A 19,666-nucleotide genomic window follows, 5' to 3' on the forward strand; every position below is an offset into this window, starting at 1 on the left:
TGTGGCGAGCCTTTAGCCAGCTGCCTGGGAAAGCTGAGCAAGAGGTGGGGATGTGGGAACAATTGAAGTCCATTGCCTTTCTTCACGGCGGCCCCCGCGGGTGTCCATCGTAGGCTTGGTGTTGGCGAACCGAGACCCCGCGAACAACGCCCGCCCTGTCCTAGGCGCACGGAGCCCCTGCGACCCCCCGGCACCCACCCCATCCCGGGACACCGCCTCCTCTTCGAAGCGCAGTACCCGCCGCCGCGCATGCTCCGCCGCGGGCGACGGGGAATGTCAGCACGCCGCGCAGGCGTGGTGGGAATGGAATGCCGACCGGCGACGCCAGGCGAGGGGCCGGCGCATGCTCGGTGAGCGCAGCGGCGTCAGCGCGCAGGCTCGTTGCAGCTGTTAGGTCGCGCAGAATGTTGGAGCGGAAGAAAGGCACCTGGGTCGTGCAGCCAAGCTGAAGCATAACACCTTTCCGATCGAAAGGATACGGCCGTCTCCCCGCGGGGGCGCGGCACCCCGCTTTACAGGGTCACGTGAGGGAAGGAGGTGGGCACCCGCATGCCGGGCAGGCCCTGGGTTTTCACACGCACGCCTGGCGCCATTACCCGTGCGGCCGCAAGCTCTCCCTCGCCCCGCACTCACCCGGCCGCTCCGGCTGGGGCGCCCGGGCCCGTGGGGAGGGCAGCACGTGATCGGCATGGCGTGCGAGAGGCGGCGAGCTGGTGAGCCGTGCGGCAGGCGCCCAGAGCCCGTCGGCTGAAGAGTGGTGGCGATCGCATCGCGCCGAGGTGGAAGAGCAGAGGAAGGGAGAGAAGGTGATGCCGCGTAGGGAGGAGTAAATCTGCGATAATGGCGAACGTTGGGCGAGCTGCAGAAATTAGCACCTAGAGGTTACCGCCTTTCTGCAGCCGTGGGATTGTGGGAACTGAGGGAGGCCATGCAGGCAGTCTTCACTTTCGCGAAAGGGTTTGCGGGGTATTCCAAAGGGACTAACCCTAGCCATTCACGCTGAGAGCGAGGGTGGGGGTGGGAGTTTTCGGAGCAACAATACCCACACGGCCATTATAGGGAAAGCAGGTGTGCACATTCAGGGTCTGAATTACCATCGAGGCACCGTGGTTAAAGAAAGAAAGCGGCGAAGGCGAAGCCTGCGCATATCCGTGGATGTGTTATTTTTAATCTGGACGATTAACACTGATCGTTCAGAGGGCTGTTGATGGGCTGGGTTTACAGATACCGGACGAGAGCAGCGGCTTGTCTTCGCGAGAGGGTAAGTCTCATTTTTGAAGTCTGGCTTCACATCCCAAAACAAAAAGAACGTGTGCAGAACATGCTCAGTTTGGTGTGCTCATCGCAGTAGACAGCTGATCTGTCACTATCACCGACGCTGCTGGTTACTGTTCGGAGCTTACAGTATTATGCAGTGACAGATTATTAAAGCAAAGCGGGAATGTACAATCATTGCAAATTTAGATCGTGCGCAGTTGTAAATACGGGGGAACTCTAGCCTCCCAGTTAAATCGAAGAGACAAGTTACTTGCTGTGTTGAGGGCAAAGCGCGGATGGAGATTTGGTGGGGGGGGGGGAATCCCGGGTGTGACGCAAGAAACCCGAGGTAAACTGACACAGTTGTGCTTCTCTCGGCACGTGTGAAAACATTAGTCACTGCACGGACACAAAACGGCAGCCCGTTGCCGTTCCCATATCGAATATAGAGTCAAATCGCCTTTTTAAACAAACTGCCTTTAACTTCACCAGCAGCTTTTCGTCTTGTGATATCACCGGGAAGGCCCGCGATTTGGCGCTATCGCTCCTGGTTTTGTGTTCTTTTTGTGTGTGATGGAAGATAGGCTGTCTCCCTGTTTTGCTGTTGCTGAACTCTTCCAGTAGCACTCCCCACCCTCCCCCTCCCATTCGCATTCGCATTGAACGCAAACCCGGAGACTGCCTGCCCCGACTAATATGAGGACACGGGGGGGTGGGGTGGGGGGGGGGTAGGGGAACGCCTCTCCGGTAAGTGTATCCCCGATTCAGCTGGGAAGTTATGGTGGGTGTGTGAATTGGAGACTTCGAGTGGCCCATCGCAGTTCGGCTTTCTCACGAATCGGTGTACTGGAGATCTCGGACTTCCCATCCCTTCCGCCCTGCTGCTGTATTGGAATACATGGCGAACAATGTTGCCAAGACAGGGGTCGTTCGGCCGCGCTATCCGCTGCTGTGATCCTGGTCCCGACGGGTGGCGGGGAGATGGCACAGCCGAAGGACGTGAGATGAAGCGGGGGAGGTTCGGGGTGCTGGGGGGTGTTGGGGTATGAAAGCCCCGAGACCGAGCGGATCGAGGAAGGCGCCAAATCAAATCGGGAAGCTCGATTGCAGCGGCCTGGGGCGGCAACGATTTCACGTTCACGTGGTGAGGAGGAAGCGGTGCGGAGAGCACACCGGCGGATGTGCTCCGGGTTCAGGGTCCGCACCGACCCATTCTCCTCCCGTTGTTATGGGGGAACCAGTCAAGCAGAGTTTGAGTCGTCGCTAAGATCGGTAAAACCAAACCTTCCTAAACCAGGCAAGATAAATCGAGCCGATCTCTCTCGGGCGTCCAGCCCCCTCCGAGGGGTGCAATGCTGGCTCCACATGTTATCTCTGATCTGTGCAATTACAATCGGTGCCTGTTATACCGATTTAGCAGGCCTCCAACTTTAGACCGCGGAGAGTCCAGCACATTGAAGTAGGTATTTAGCAAGAAGGATGATTTGAAAGCTTTGTATACAATATTGACATACGCCTGAGCGGGTTGAGTTGTGGGTTGCTAATTGCGGTGTCTTTACGTGTCGGGAAATAGTAGTAAATATTACCTTGAAATAGAAAGAGACATTTAGGTTTATCTGTTTTAATATGTAATATTTTAATTATGTGATTTCGAAATAGATTGTGTTTAATTACAACAGTTATATTTGTAAAATAAGCAGTCCCTTTTGTTACATTATCATATTGTTTTACTCGGTCCAATCCAGGTATTTAATCACTGGATTAGCTGGATTTTTAAAGGAAAAGACGTTGTGTGCAACTGGTCAAGTTTATGATTAACTTTTTGCAAGTATTCTTGTGATATGAATAGCTAAGGAAAAATTTTCTGAGCTGCAGGAAAATATTGAACTAGTTAGGTGAGCAGAAGTAGTATTACATTTGGAGAGAGCAAAAAGGGGAAGGGGAAAGTACAGTAAATGGTAAAATGTAGAGGAAAAGAGTGGAGTGGAATCATAAGCAGGTTTATTATGGCTGACATATGTTACCAAATGTGTTGTTTTGCATCAGTGTTAGAGTGCAAGCCATAAAAATTGCTAAAGGTTACAGAAAAGTGCACGACGTGCTAGTCTTCATGCACCACTCAGAAACCTGGTGGAGGGCACAAAGCCATTCCTAAAATACTTACTGTGGGTCTGTCTTCAGGCTCCTGTACCTCTTCCCAACAGGTAGACCACTCGTTACTACCTTTCAGTCTGTAAAGCACTCATCCACCATTAGTGTTTGCCTTCCACTGTCACGCCAATTTTGGATCGAGTTTGCAACTCGTTTTAAGTCCTTTGTGATTTAACTTTCTAGTGCAGCCTCATCAAAAGCCACATAAACCAACTTCAACACTCCAGTTTAGATCCTGACCTCTGGTGCAGTCTGTGTGGGGTTTTGTCTGTTCTCACTTTTCTATGCTGGTTTCCTTTGGGTGTTGTAGTTTCCACCCGCGTCCTAATGGTGTTCTGGTCGGTGGCAATAAATTATTGCTTGTGCAGATGGGTCACAGAAAGATCATAGGGGCATTTGTTGGTTGGTGGGAGAGAGTATGTTACAGGAAAATAAATGGAGGAATAGCTCTGAATGTAAGTTGGAGAAGTCAATGTTGATACATCATTGGAGACTATGAAGACGATTTCTCTAACTTCTGGTAACCATTCCCTTCCGTGTCCCTTACTTTCCTCACCACCTGCTGACTAACCCACATCTTCCTCTTTGGTTCCCCTTTCCCTTTCCTTTATTCCATTGTCTTCTGCCCTCTCCTAATGGATTCTATCTTATTCAGACATTTGTCCCTCTCAATTCCCTCCTCCCACCCTATCTATCTACCTTCCCCCGTGACCTGGATTATTATTACCTACTATTACCTTCCAATTCATGTTTCTCCTCCCCACCCTTTTATTCTGGCTACTGTCCTCTTTCCAGTCTTGATAAAAGCTCTTCACCCGTAACATTGAATGTCCATTTCCCTCCATAGATGCTGCCTGACTTACTGAGATCTTCTAGCATTTTGTGTGTGTTGCTCCAGATTTCCAGCATTTGCAATCTCATAATGGCTACTTAATACAATGGGTTTCTTGCTACTTTTCTGCAAAATGTTTGTTGATAAAATTGGAATAATAAATTAGGAAAATTAAATCATAGATCTGACAGTCAGAATCATAACAAAGTTTATTATCACTGATGTGTGTCATGACATTTGTCGTTTTGTAGCATCGTAAACTTGCGTTTTAAGATGGCATTGGTGAACCTCAGCAACTTCTGGCTGGTGGATAATGAAACAAGGAAAACTGCTAAATACGCACTTTTTCTGGCAAGTGGTGTTCGTAAGTAATGGTCTGTAACTTTCCTTTGGACTTGGAGGCAATTCGATGTGGCGGAACTAAGGCGAGGCAGCTGGCTCGGCTCCGAGAGCGAGAAAAGCCTGAGGTTAGATTGCTTTAAGCGGCACTGGGCCGAATCGGAAAGGTCGGTACGGGCCGAATTGAGGTGGTGGGGTCCAGGCCCCAGAGTGTATTAAAACGACTGAACTCGATGATGGGGCAGAGATTTAAGCACTGGGCTGAATCGGAAAGGTCGGTACGGGCCAAATCGAGATGGTGGGGTCCAGGCCCCAGAGTGTATTAAAACGACTGAACTCGATGATGGGGCAGAGATTTAAGCACTGGGCCGAATCGGAAAGGTCGGTACGGGCCGAATCGAGGTGGTTGGATCCAGCCCCAGAGTGTATCCAGACAATTGAACCCAATATTTGGATGCCTGTTTAGGTACCAGGCCAGATTGAAAATGTCAGGGTGTCAGTGGCCGAAGCAAGGAATGGGCTGGCTCAGATTGCTGCTCCTCAAAGTGTACTCAGTTCTGTGCTGATCTGTGGGACTCTCTTTGTGGACTTAAGTTCAGAATGCTATTTGGTTGTGGTTATTCTTTGGATGATTTGTTTTCTCCACACGTTGGATGTATGACTGTATTTATGGGTTCCTTTTGGGTTTCTTTGTTTTGTGGCTGACTGTTAGGAGGGAATCTCAAAATTGTATAATGTATACAATTACAAGAAAAAGTTTGAGAACTCTTTGCAGTTACCTGGATTTCTGCATTAATTAGTCATAAAAATGTGGTCTGATCTTCATCTAAGTCACAAACACAATCTGCATTAACTAATAACATACAAACACTTGTAGTTTTCATATTTTTATTGAACATATTGTTTAATCATTCACAGTCCATGCTGGAAAACATATGTGAACCCTTGTATATAACCTTGCATGAACAGCCCTCTTCAAGTCATGCCTCAACATCTCAATTGGGTTAACGTCTGGTCTCCAACTTGTCCATTCCAAAACAAGAATTTTCTTCTTGTTAAACCATTCTGTTGTTGATTTACTCTTGGATCATTGTCTTGTTGCATTATCCAACTTCTATAAAGCTTTAGGTGACGGACCGCTACCCTGACACTATCCTGTAAAATCTCTTGATACAATTTTGATTTCATTGTCCTGTCAACGATTGGCAAGTTGTCCAGGCCCTGAGGCAGCAAAGCAGGCCCAAACCATGATCCTCCTTCCACCATGCTTCACAGTTGGGATGAGGTTTTGGTGTTGGTGTGCAGTGCCCTTTTTTTCTCCAAACATAGCAATGTGCATTTCTACCAAAACGTTCAACTTTTGTCTTGAATCTGTCCACAGAACATGTTCCCAGAAGTGTTGTGGAACATCCAGGTGGTCTTCTGCAAACTTGAGACATGCAGCAATGTTTTTTTTTGGAGAGCACTGGTTTCCTCCATGGTGTCTTTCTGTGAACACCATTCTTGTTCAGTGGACACATGAACAGAGTAAGTTCTAGAGCTTTTTGCAGGTCGTTTGCTGTTACTCTTGGGTTCTTTTTCATCTCTTTCAGCATTGCATATTGTGCTCTTGGTGTGATATTTGCAGGACCCCCACTCCCAGGGAGAGTAACAACAGTACTGAATTTCCTCTTACTGATGAATACTCAGGGTTTCCAGCTTCATGCATCTGTACAATTGTTCTGGAAATTGTTTTGATTGAGGCATTGTGCACACAGATGGATCTTTCTTGAGAACAGGCTCTGTCGGTAACCTGACTTTGTCTCATTTATTTATTCATTCATTTACTGGGTTGCAGCATGGAGTGAGCTCTTCAGGCCCTTTGAGCCATCCTGCCCTGCAGTCCCAAACTTAATTCTATCCTAATCATGGGACAAGTTACCATGACCAATCAGTTCATCTGCTGGAATGTGGCAGGAAACCACGCAGTCACGGGGAGAATGCACAAACAGCTTGCAGGCTGCAGCGGGAATTAAACCTGCATCACCTGTACTGTAAAGCATTGTGCTAACCACTACGCTACCGTGCTGCCTCAGGCAGAGCACTTCTACGACCCACACCCCAGTCTAGTCTCGTTGATTGGAACACCAGACTTCAAATAGCTTTTGTAGAAAGCATTACCCCAGAGGTTTACATACTTTTTTTTTAACCTAGACTGTGATTGTTTAAGTGGTGTGCTCAGTGTTGACAAGAAGTGCAATTGTTTATTATCATGACTTAGATGAAGATCAGACCATGTTTTTATGAGTAACTAATGCAGAAAATCAGGTAATTGCAAAGGGTTCTCAAACTTTCTCTTCCAACTGTACATACTTTGAACTTCGAGCAGTGCAGAGTAACACATTATACATTATAATAAGATAGATAGCTAAATATGTAGGGCAAGAGAACAAAATTGTGAAGTAGTGTTCATGGGTTAATTGTCCATTCAGAGTCTGATGGCAGAGGGGAAGAAGAGGTTCCAAAAACATTGAGTATGTTTCTTCAAGCTCCAGTGTGATCTCTTTGGCAGTAATGAGAAAGACCATGTGGTGGTGGGGTGTCCTTAACGATAGATGCTGCCTTTTTGAGTCATCACCTTTTGAAGATATCCTCGATGGTGGAGAGGCTAGTGCCCATGATGGAGTTAGCTGAGTTTACAACTCACTGCAGCTTTTTCCAATCCTGTGCTATGATGCTTCCATATCAGTGATGCTACCAGTGCTCTACTGTGCATCTGTAGAAAGTTGCTGGAGTCTTTGACTTGCCAAATTTCCTCAAACTCTTAATGAAATACAGCCACTAACATGTTTTCCTTGTAATTGCATCAATATGTTGGGCCCAGGAAAATTCTTCAGAGACATTGACAACCAGGAACTTGAACCTGCTCATCTTTTACACTGCTGACCCTTTGATGGGGACTGGTGTATGTGTGTGTTCTCTTGGCTTCCTCTTCATGACTCAATCCTTGATCTTACCGACATTGAATGCAAGGTTGTTCTTGAGACACCACTCAACCAGCCAATCTGTTTCACTCCTGTATGCCTGTTTGTTGCCATCTGAGATTCTGCTGACAACAGTAATGTCATCTGTAAATTTATAGCTGGCTTTGAGATGTGCCTAGCTACACAGTTGTGTGTAGAGTAGTGGTTGCCAACCCGTCGATCTTTGAGACTTTCCCAGTAGATCCTGAAAAAAAAAGAAAAATAAATACACAAATACTGTTGAGAGATTGTTTCTGGGTTGCGGAGTTTTAGTTCCGTTCTTTCTGCCCAGTGTGCATGCGTGTAGCTCCCCCGCACTACACAGTGTACTTCAGTGGTCCCCAACCACCGGGCCGCGGGGAAACGATAGGAGTCAGCTGAACCTTTCCTCATTCCCTGTCATGCCCACTGTTGAACATAAACCCACGCGAGGTCATCAGTTGCTTAACTGCAGTGATACCTCCGCACCAAGGATCACTGGTTGGCATCGGGCGGCCGGCAGGAAGTGCCGTCGCTACTGGCCTAGAGTGCTGCCTCTAAACCTGTTAACGCAGCAAATGTTCGTGGGGAACCCGGTGCTAAAGTATTCGCAGGCAACCTAATTCGGGCTCAGCTTTTCGTAAGTATCAGAGCAGCTACTGCGCTGCGATCTACTGAAACAAACTTTTGTTGGTTGATAGATCCTACGGGGGGGGGGGGCGGGCAGGCGCCCTGTCGCACTCCTCGCTTGGTCGGTCGCTCTCTCCGTCTGGACTGCGACCACCGCGGCCCCGGCACGGGGACCTCCGGCCCTGACCTTGTCCTCTCACCCGACTCATGACCAACCGCACCTGGCCAAGGTGTCTGGCGGCGGGTGGGCGGGTGGGAGGCTGTCCAGTGAGGCAATGAAACCCTCAAAACTGCTTCGGTACCCTGAGTCCAAGCACCCAGCACTTAAAGACAAACCCGTTGAGTTTTGTCAGCAGAAAAAGCGTGAGCAGCGCGGGACAGAAGCTAAGTGCCGAGAGCCGCGAAAACTAAATTGCGGAATAGACTGGGCATAAGGAACCTGCTTCGAGTATCGCTGTATTCCCGTCGTGTTTAACACCACCCCCCCTCCCCCCATCGGCCGGTGCACAAGAATATTTTCAATATTAAACAGGTCCGCGGTGCAAAAAAAAGGGTGGGTACCCCTGGTGTTTATACATTATTTCTACTTACGGGTTGCGGAGTTTTACTTCCAGTCTTTTCTGCCCTGGTGCGCATGCGTGTAACTAATTGATCTGGGGTCGATCTTGCTTTTAACTAAGGCAGAGGTAGGGGATCTTGGGCTTAAAAAGGTTGGTGACCACTAGGGTAGGGAGTAGTGCAGTGGGTGTACCTGTGTTGATTGTCAGTGAGGGAGAGATGTTACTTTCAATCTGCATATACTGCGTCCTCCTGATTAAAGAAGTCATTGATCCATTTACAGAGGGAAGTAAACATGTTCAGGTTTTGACACTTGTTGATTACTACTGAGGGGGTGATGGTATTGAACACAAAGTTAGCAGCTGACGTAGGTATCGTTGTCCAGATGGTCAAAGACCAGTGAGATTGCATCTGTTGTGGACCTATTGTAGCAATAGGCTAATTGCAGTGGGTCCAGATCCTTGATTAGGCAAGAGTTAATTTGAACCACAATCAACTTCTCAAAGCTCTTCATCACAGTAGATGTGAGTTCAGTTGGGTGATAGTCGTTGAAGCAGATCACCCTGCCTCTCTTGGGCAACTTGATATGATTGATGTCATTTTGAAGCAATTGGGAATCTGACTGCAGCACTGAGAGACTGAAGAAGTCCTTGAACACTCCTGCCAGTTGGTTGGTACAGGTTTTCAGAGCCCTAACAGGTACGCCATCAGGGCCTGACATCAGCTCTGACACAGATATTGCAGGGTTGTCAAATGGTGCAGGGATTCACACAGGCGTAATTTTATTTTCTCTTTCAAAGCATGCGTAAAAGGTGTTGAGCTCAACTGGGAGTGAATTGTCAGTCACTTATGTTAAGTTTCACCTTGTTGGAAGTGATGGCCTGCTTACCCTGCCATAGCTGGCATGCAACCGATTCTGTTTCTAACTTCACTTGGAATTGTTTTTTGCTTGCCCTTGAGATTGCCTTTCTGAGGTTATACCTAGATTCCTTGCAGAGTTCTGGAATGTCCTAGATCTAGTCCTCAGCAGATTGCAAATCTCATGGTTCATGCATGGCTTCTGGTTTGGGTATGTCCAGTATGTTCTCAGAGGCACATACTGAACCATATAGGTCTTGATGAAGTCTGTGACAATTGTGACATATGTGTCCCTGGATATTGTCCAGTCCACTGATTCAAAGCAGTCTTGTGAATGCTGTCCACTTCCTTTGACCATACGTTCATGGTTCTCAATAAGTAAATCAATTACAGTATACGTATATTGAATAGATTAAACATGCAAAAATCAAAAATACTGTATATTTAAAAAAAGAGGTAGTGTCCAAGCGTTCAATGTCCATTTAGAAATCGGATGGCAGAGGAAAAGAAGCTGTTTCTGAATCACTGAGTGTGTGGCTTCAGGTTCTGTACCTCCTACCTGATGGTAACAGTGAGAAAAGGGCATGCCCTGGGTGCTGGAGGTCCTTAATAATGGATGCTGCCTTTCTGAGACACTACTCCCTGAAGATGTCCTGGGTACTTTGTAGGCTAGTACCCAAGATGGACAAGATGGAGCTGACTAGATTTATAACCCTCTGTAGCTTCTTTCGGTCCTGTGCAGTAGCCCCTCCCCCAGTACCAGATAGTGATGCAGCCTGTCAGAATGCTGTTCACAGTACATCTATATAAGTTTTTGAGTGTATTTGTTGATATGCCAAATCTCTTCAAACTTCTAATGAAGTATAGCCACTGTCTTTATAACTACATTGATATGTTGGGACCAGGTTAGATCTTAACCCCCAGGAACTTGAAACTGCTCACTCTCTCCACTTCTGATCCCTCTATGAGGATTGGTATGTGTTCCTTCGTCTTATCCTTCCTGAAGTCCACAATCAGCTCTTTTGTCTTACTGACGTTGAGTGCCAGGTTGTTGCTGTGGCACCACTCCATAACTCGCTCCTGTACACTGTCTCATCACCACCTGAGATTCTACCAACAATGGCTGTATCGTCAGCAAATTTATAGATGGTATTTTAGCTATGCCTGGTCATGTGTATATAGAGAGTAGAGCAGTGGGCTAAGCACATACCCCTGAAGTGCGCCATCGTTGATCGTCAGCAAGGAGGATATGTTGTCAACAACCCGCACAGATTGTGATCTCTCGGATAGGAAGTTGAGGATCCAATTGCAGAGGGAAATACAGAGGCCCAGGTTCTGCAACTTCTGAATCAGGATTGTGGGATTGTTGGTATTAAATGCTGAACTAAAGTTGTTGAACAGCATCCTGACATAGGTGCTTGTGTTGTCCAGGTGGTCTAAAGCCGTGAGGAGAGACATTTGGATTGCGTCTGCTGTTGACCTATTGTGGTGATAGGTGAATGGCAGCGGGTCCAGGTCCTTGCTGAGGCAGGAGTTCAATTTAGTCATGACCAACCTCAAAGCATTTCATCACTGTTGATGTGAGTGCTACTGGGCGATAGTCACTTAGACAGCTCACATTATTCTTGTTAGGCACTGGTATAATTGTTGCCTTTTTGAAGCAAGTGGGAACTTCCACCCATAGCAGTGAGAGGTTGAAAATGTCCTTGAATACTCCCACTAGTTGGTTGGCACAGGTTTTTAGAACCTTACCAGGTACTCCATCTGGACCTTCCACCTTACGAGGGTTCATTCTCTTTAAAGACAGCCTAACATTGGCCTCTGAGTCAGAGATAACAGAGTCATCAGATGCAGCAGGGATCTTCACAGCTGTGGTTGTGTTCTCCCTTTCATAGTGTGCATAGAAGCCATTGAGTTCATCTGGTAGTGAAGCATCGCTGCCATTCATGCTATTGGGTTTCGCTTTGTAGGAAGTAATGTCATATGGGTCTCCCTACCATCCATTGGAGATGGTTATTAGGGGCGCTGCATACACAGGGCCCTTTAATATTATTAAGGCTCCCACCCATCCATCCAGCATCCTCTTTTTGACTTTCTACCATCTAACAGCTGACACCAATGCATAAAAACCAAGAATGGTCAGGATGGGAAACAATTTCCTCCCCCAGGCCATTAAGGTTCTGAACTCCCTGCCGCATCGCCTTCAAAATGTCACTGGCTAATCTGTTCCATATGAGATTTAATTTATGCACTTTAGTTTGTTATATATGTGTAATTCATCTGTAGATTTTATCCTTGCCTTCATAAGTTATTGTGTGTTATGTGTACCACTGCTTTACACCCTGATTCAGAGAAACGTGGTCTGATTTCTATATGTTATATAGTCAGCTATGTTATAGACACATATGTAGTTAAATGACAATAAAGTTGACTTGATTTTGACTTGACTGTAGATAGGAAACTGATTAATTTTCATTCTCTGCTAGAAACTTATTTAATTATCAGGATTCATCATTATATGGCGCGGATAATTTAATACTTTTGAGTTGAGAGATGGAGTTCTTCTGAAACTTGAGATTGTGGGATTCTATCATTGATATACAGTAGAGAGATTGTGAGGTGCTATTGAAACTTTATTTGATATATGTTTTTGTTTGTGTTTTACAGGGTGGTATCTTATGGGCCTCTCTTGACGACAGTTTTGGATATCTTTTACTCGTTTCCTCTCTCTCGCTTTCTCTCTTTGATTTTTAACCTTAAAAGAACATGGAGAAACAGCAGCCAGAACACACAGAACAAGAGAGTAATGCCCCAGCAAACTCTGGCACACCTGCTGCATACTTTGTCCTTGTTAAGAAGGCTGGTGGCAGTAGTGGTACTGAACGCAGCATGGTCGTGGCAAAGCAAGAACTTGGGGGTATTGGTTGCCTTCTGGAAAAAAGTAACAGATTGATGCCAGGGACAGCCAGTCATCCATTTGAGTGCCATTCTGGGAATGTTTGTGTCACTTTAGAGAACCAGGAAATGTGGAATCAATTTTACAAGCATGGCACCGAGATGGTTCTAACAAAACGTGGCCGGCGCATGTTCCCCTACTGCAGATTCTGCCTCTTGGGCCTAGATCCTTTGAAGAAGTACATCTTGGTAATGGATATTGCTCCTGTTGACAACCAGCGCTACAAATGGAATGGTCAGTGGTGGGAACTAAATGGTAAAGCAGAACCTCATGTTCTTGGAAGGGTGTACATTCATCCCAATTCACCTTCCAGTGGGAGCTACTGGATGAGGCAACCCATATCCTTTCATAAATTGAAACTTACCAATAATACTTTAGATCAAGAAGGTCACATCATCCTTCATTCCATGCACCGGTACCTGCCACGTTTGCATATCATCTCTGCTGACAAGTCAACTGATGTAATTTCCCTCAGTGGCCCAAATGTGCACACCTTCACTTTTCCACAGACGGAGTTTGTGGCTGTAACTGCTTATCAGAACATGAGGATCACTCAGTTGAAAATAGACTTCAATCCATTTGCAAAGGGTTTTCGGGACGAAGGGCTGAACAGTAGGCCAATGCGAGAGCTGAGGCACCAAGGCAGTGAATCGATGGATGCTGATTGCAGTGATGATTCTGCCTCATGCAGCAGTGTTGCAACTGAATCCAGTGAGCATTTAAGATTCAAAACTGAGGAAGAGTCTGAACACAGAAAAAAGCAAGGTAATACCCATACATTTCCAAACTCCAGTTTGGATGGTGGTTTATCTAACACTGAGGATGAAGATTTCCTGGAAGAAGACATGCCAAAAATAAACAATCCTTGTGGAGAAAAAAGTAACATGAAGAAGAGATCAACTGAGAGGTAAGCAAAGGATTTTCAATGAATGCAGCAAATCTGCTTTACCCCCGACTTTAACATTTTCAAATTTGTCTACTCTGGCAACAAATTTATCTATATTGGTGACAACAATATGTCTTCAGAAAGCACTGGCCCAAAACGTCAACTGTTTATTCCTTCCATAGATGCTGTCTGGCTTGCTGAATTCCTCCAGCATTTTGTGTACGTTCTTCAAAAGGCACTCTGGAGCATTTTGATAACTGGCACTTTCTTCCTACAACACACACAAAATGCTGGTGGAACACAGCAGGCCAGGCAGCACTGAGAGAACATAGAGCATATAGGGAGAAGTACTGTCGACGTTTTGGGCCGAGACCCTTCGTCAGGACTAACTGAAAGGAGAGATACTAAGAGATTTGAAAGTAGTGGGGGGAGGGGGAAATGCGAAATGATAGAAGACCGGAGGGGGTGGGGTGAAGCTAAGAGCTAGAAAGGTGATTGGCAAAAGTGATACAGAGCTGGAGAAGAGAAAGGATCATGGGACGGGAGGCCTCGGGAGAAAGAAAGGAGGTGGGGAGCACCAGAGGGAGATGGAGCACAGGCAGAGTGATGGGCAGAGAGAGAGGAAAAAACAAACAACTAAATATGTCAGGGATGGGGTAAGAAGAGGAGGAGGGGCATAAACGGAAGTTAGAGAAGTCAATGTTCATGCCATCAGGTTGGAGGCTACCCAGCTGGTATATAAGGTGTTGTTCCTCCAACCTGAGTGTGGCTTTCTTCCTACATTGCTTTTCATATTGGCCCTTACTAAAATTAGTAACAACAAATTCTGAAGAAATTCGAGTTTCTCTTTCAAATTCTTTGGAAGATGCATCTCAGGTTAAATAGGGAGCTAAGGTTTTAAATATACTGCATGGTTTTCTAGTGTCAACTATTCCCACCACATAAATATCATTTTCCACATGGACTTGAAATTGTCTAGAAATTTGATCCATTTGCTCTTTTATTTGTAAACTGCACATAAGAAGAACTTCGAACTTATTTAGAAGAGTATGTCTTCATTTCCCTGTTGTAATTCCTGCAAATGAGTACTTCATCAGTATGTACAGCTCAGTTTAATTACAAAGTGAATTTGTAAGGATGTTTGTGCATGTGGATCTCAAACTTTCTGACAGAAGGCAGTATGCGAGACTAGATATGCACATATCCTTATCTGCTCACCTTGTACTGGCGCACCACAGGTGTGTTCTCTCCCTTCTCCTATTTTTGCTATGCACTACTGATGTCGTCTGTTAAATTGATAAGTTTGCAGATGACACCACTGTCATAGGACTAATCACCAGAGGCACTGAATCCAAGTATCATCTGTAAGTTAACAAGCTAGTGTCCTGGTGCAATCATAACAATTTAGAGCTGAATGCCCTCAATCGCAGAGACTCATATCGACTTCAGGAGAAATATGCTTCCTCTCCACCCACTCATCATCAACAACTCAACAGTTAGCACTGGTTTGTCATTCAGGTACTTGGGCAGAACCTTGTGGGGCAGTGATACCTCTCATTAAGAAAAAGGCTTGGCAGTTGGTAAAATTCCATCTTCCCCAGAAAATACCAGTGCAATTCTACATTGGTATCATAGAGAACATCTTCACATCAGCCATTACTGTCTGGTTTGTTGCAGTATCCTCTCAGTTTACAAAAACTACAATGAGCTATCGGATCAGCTGAAAAGGCCATTGGCTGCAATCTGCCATCACTGCAGAACAGGGCAAAGAAGTGGGAGGAAAAGTTATTGCGGATACTACCCACCCAGCAAATTGCCCTATCCAAAAGCTCCCTTCTGGAAAGCGCCATAGGGAGATTAAAACTAAAACCTCACACCATCTTAGAAGTTTCTTCTGTACTGCACTGTAAATACTTTAAGCTACTTATTATACTTATTTTTCCATTGTAAATACATGCTGGTATTTATAAACATTTTTATTCCATATCTGTACTTGACCTCAAAGTTTATTTTTTACATTTTTTTTATTCTTACAATTGTTGAATATTATTGTTTTTGTTTGCATGTCACACCAACATACAGTACACCACAAATTCCTAATACGTGTACATTTTTATGGCAAATAAAGTTGATTTTTCAAAGAACCTTGATCCTTGAAAAAGAAATGAAAAGTTTATCATTTACAGTCCTCAATAATATATCTCAAGAAATGAGTACATCACACTGAGAACAAGGAACCATGCATGAATTTTGAGTTTGAGAAGGAGAAGCTGAAGTCAGATATGTCAGTATTACCGTGGGGTGCCAAATCCAGGATTCAGAAGCTTTTCAACAGAAGGCAAGTGATAAAAGCAATAAGGAGAGAAAATATGATATATGAAGTTAAGTTCGCCAAAAATATAAACGAAAATACCAAAAGATTGTACCACTGGAAAATGTCACTGAACAGTTAGTAATGAGGAACAAAGAAAGAGTGATCTTTGAAGAATCGCTAGATTCTGGAATGGTAGCTGAGGACTGGAAAAACTTTTGAAGTTCTTTGAGGAAATAATAGGCAGGATAGACGAAGAGTCTGTGGATGTTGTTTACTGGGATTTTCAGAAGGCCTTTTGATAAGTTGCCACACATGAGGTTGCTAAATAATATAAGAGCCCATGGAATCGTAGGAAAGATACTAGCATGGATAGAAAATTGACTGGCAGGAGGCAAGCAGTGGAATAAAGGGGGCATTTTCTTGTTGGCTTCTGGTGACAAGTGTTGTTTTGAAGGGGTAGGTGTTGGGACTGCTTCAAGTTGTACAGTATGTCAATGATTTGAATGACGGAATTGATAGCTTTGTAGCCAAGTTTGTGGACGATACGATGATAGCTGGAGAGGTAGGAAGTGTTGAGAAAACATTGAATTTACAGAAAGACTTAAACAGATTAGGAGAATGGGCAAAGAAATGGCAAGTGAAATATTGGGAATTGTATGGTCACACACTTTGGTAGAAGAAATAAAGATGTAGACTGTTTTCTAAAAGAGTGAGAACATTCAGAAAGCAGATGTGCAAGAGGACTTGGAAATCCTCAAGCAGGAATCCCTAAAAGCCAATTTGCAAGTTGAGTCAGTGGTAAGGAAGGCAAATGCAATGTTTAGTATTCATTTCGAGAGGGCTAGAATGTAAAAGCAAGGATGTAATGCTGAGGCTTTATAAGGCATTGATCAGACTGCACTTGGAGTATTGTAAGCAGTTTTGGGCTCCGTATCTGGGAAAGGATGGCTTGCATTATTATTATTATTATTTAATTATTTGTGGTTTTATATTACTATATTTCTTCACTATTCTTGGTGCGGCTGTAACGAAACCCAATTTCCTTCGGGATCAATAAAGTATGTCTGTCTGTCATCAGAGGGCCAGAGAAGGTTCACGAGAATGAAAAGGTGTTAACATATTCTCAGAAATGAAAGATTTAACACGTGAGGACACTTTGGCTCTGGACCTGTACTAGTTGCTGAGTTTGAAAGAGTGAGGAAGGATGTCATTGAAACCTAGATAGAGTAAACACGAGTAGGATGTTTCCTATTGTGGGGGAGGGCACAGCCTCAGAAGAGAAGGACATCCCTTTACAGCAGAGATGAGGAGGAATTTCTTTAGCCAGAGGGTAGCGAATCTGTAGAATTCATTTCCACAGATGGCTGTGGAGGTCAAGTCATTGGATATATTTAAAGCGGAGGTTGATAGCTTCTTGATTAGTGAGGGAGTTGAAGGTTATGGGGAGAAGACAGGAGAATGGGGTTGAGGGCGATACTAAATCAGTCATGATGGAATGGCAAGAAGACTCGATGGGCCAAGTGGTATATTTCTGCTCCTACATCTTAGGGAATTAATGGATTACCGTAGATTCCGGACTACAGAGCGCACCTGATTAAAAGCCGCTGGCTCTAATTTTAGAAAGAAAGTCAATTTTTTACTTGTACAGGCCGCACCGGATTTTCGGCCGCAGGTGTCCCACGTTGTAATATGAGATATTTACACAGAAAGATATTACACGTGAGGATTTTTAAACTTTTAATTAAATCCATATGGTAACATAAACAAATACATATTGCAAATGCTTTTTTTCGAACCGTGCCTGTAACGCGGCTACTTTTAAATATACGTTGCGTATACTTTTTTACTGAACAACATTCCAATATCTCCTAACGACTGGTAAAAAATATATATACTGCAGCCTACCAGGAAAAGTTATTGATCGCCTTTAACTTAAAAGCAGCGTTCGCTCAGATCCAATGCCGCTCGCGTAATGCGCTCCCCCCCTCCTTCCCGTTTATCGCAAACTGGCATTTTCCCACAAGACGCGGCGAAACCGGGTGTGACGTCATAGCATCCCGCGATGTAGTACAGAAAACAAATATAGTTAAAACACTTCTAACTTTAACTAGAAAATGAATTACTAAGCGAAAATATTATAAACTAAATAACTGCCATAAAGGCAGCACAATGCTTTTCTTCGAGTGTTTTCCATGTTGATGAGGGTGAGTACAAATGACTGATTTACAATAATTTAATTGTGAAAGTGCGCTTGATTTATCGTACAATTTCATTGGACCTCTGTGAACTACTCATCAATTTTATTGGCCTACTGTTACGAGGCAAAATGTTTTTGGCGGCATGAAAAAAACCATGCATTAGCCGCACCGTATTAAAGGCCGCAGAGTTCAAAGCTGTTCAAAATGTGGGAAAAAAGTAGCGGCTTATAATCCGACATCTACGGTATTTTATTTATTTTTAAATGCTTAGAAGCAACCTCTTTAATTTTTATTGAAAATATGTGTTGTCAATACTCCATTCAAATCTATGGACTGCTTACTGCCCTTTACATATCCATCAGTCTATGTCTGATACTCCCATAGATTGCGTGTGACCCCAAGCCTCCTCATCGAGAGGCTTTCTTAGCCTATTCCATCTGTCAGGCTGAGAGAATAAACCTGTGAAATATGTAGCATTGTCCCACCCCCAATGTACCCCTGTGCTCTCCAGCATCGACTCTGTTCCCATGGTCTGCACACAAATAATCTGGTAGTTCTGTGAAAGCTAGTAGCAATCATCCATGAAACATGCAGATCAGGTTTTAAAGCTTTATTGACATGCAGATCATGATAATGAACAATTAAAGCAAATATGCCCAGTTTTGTTTCTTTCTTTGTGTGACTTCGATTGGGTATTTATATGGCACCCAGTGAAAACAGCAAAATACCTACAATTCAAGTTATGATTGTCTTAAGGATGCGCTGCAATAGGGACCAGTTTTGCTTCAAACTTGTTTTATGTGTGACCCGGTAAGCTGGAGCTTTGGGTAGTAAAGACGAAGAAGGAATGATGGGATGGGGAGATTATTTCCCGCATATGTACGATGTTTCAATTGCAAAAGGATACTACAAATCCTTTGGGCTGCTAGATCGTTAAACACTTCTAGCATGTGGTACTGTGAAGGTAATTGACTTCCCCGGTTTAAGTGTAGAAAACAAACAATTTAAAATCTGGCAAATTTGGAGATGGCTGTCTTCAAAATTCCAATAGTACATTCTTCCAGTATCAATTTGATAGTTTCTTCCAAAATGAATTTGTTTTTAAATTTGTGATTCGAAGTGAATATTTCTCTGGAGATTTTACTGTAGAGAAAATAATAGAAGCTAAGGGAATGAGGCAGTTGAATAGTATTGTTTGGACAACATGGAAATGACCAGGGAGAAGGTAATTGGACATCTTAAAAGTATCAAGGTGGTCCCCGGGGCCTGACCTGGTGCGTTCACTCATTTCACACAAGTTCCAAGAAGAAATTGTAGGGGTCCTTGCAGAGATTTTTGTTTTATCTCTGGCCACTGGTAAGGTTCTCCAGGCCAGAAATGTGGCTAATGTCATAACATTGTTTAAAAAGGGTAAGAAAATGCAAGTCTGTGAGACTGACAGTGGTGACTAAATTGTTTCTGAGAACTACGAACATTTGGAGAAACAAGGTCTGATTTGCAACAGTCGTCATTGCTTTTGCATCGGAAGTCGTGTCTGACAAATCTCTTGGTGTTGCCTCTGGACTTTGGCAAAGACTTTGACAGGTTCCTTTATGACAGTTTAGATGTCATGAGACCCATGGGGAGATAGTGGATTAGATTTGTAATTGACTCTGGTGTAAACAAAGGCAGATCATCAAGGGTTTTCTCTCTGGTCTTTGTCTAGT

At 44.5% G+C, this 19,666-nt stretch overlaps 1 protein-coding gene across 3 annotated transcripts in view; it reads left to right on the top strand.

Moving 5' to 3' along the window:
• Positions 1-385: 385 nt before the first annotated feature.
• Positions 386-19,666, top strand: part of mgaa (MAX dimerization protein MGA a) — a 106,651-nt gene continuing 87,370 nt past the window's right edge. Inside the window, exons 1-3 of one of the 3 annotated variants that reach the window (XM_073040318.1) lie at positions 2,392-2,716; positions 4,492-4,604; positions 12,274-13,469. In XM_073040318.1, coding sequence (XP_072896419.1) covers positions 12,373-13,469 — 1,097 coding nt within the window. In that variant the 5' untranslated portion in view covers positions 2,392-2,716; positions 4,492-4,604; positions 12,274-12,372. Of the gene's footprint in view, positions 807-1,986; positions 2,005-2,391; positions 2,717-4,491; positions 4,605-12,273; positions 13,470-19,666 lie in introns of those variants that run through there. The other 2 variants (XM_073040316.1, XM_073040317.1) reach the window with 2 other exon arrangements.

This window comes from Hemitrygon akajei, chromosome 3 (assembly GCF_048418815.1).
Source record: "Hemitrygon akajei chromosome 3, sHemAka1.3, whole genome shotgun sequence".
Classification (NCBI taxonomy): domain Eukaryota; kingdom Metazoa; phylum Chordata; class Chondrichthyes; order Myliobatiformes; family Dasyatidae; genus Hemitrygon; species Hemitrygon akajei.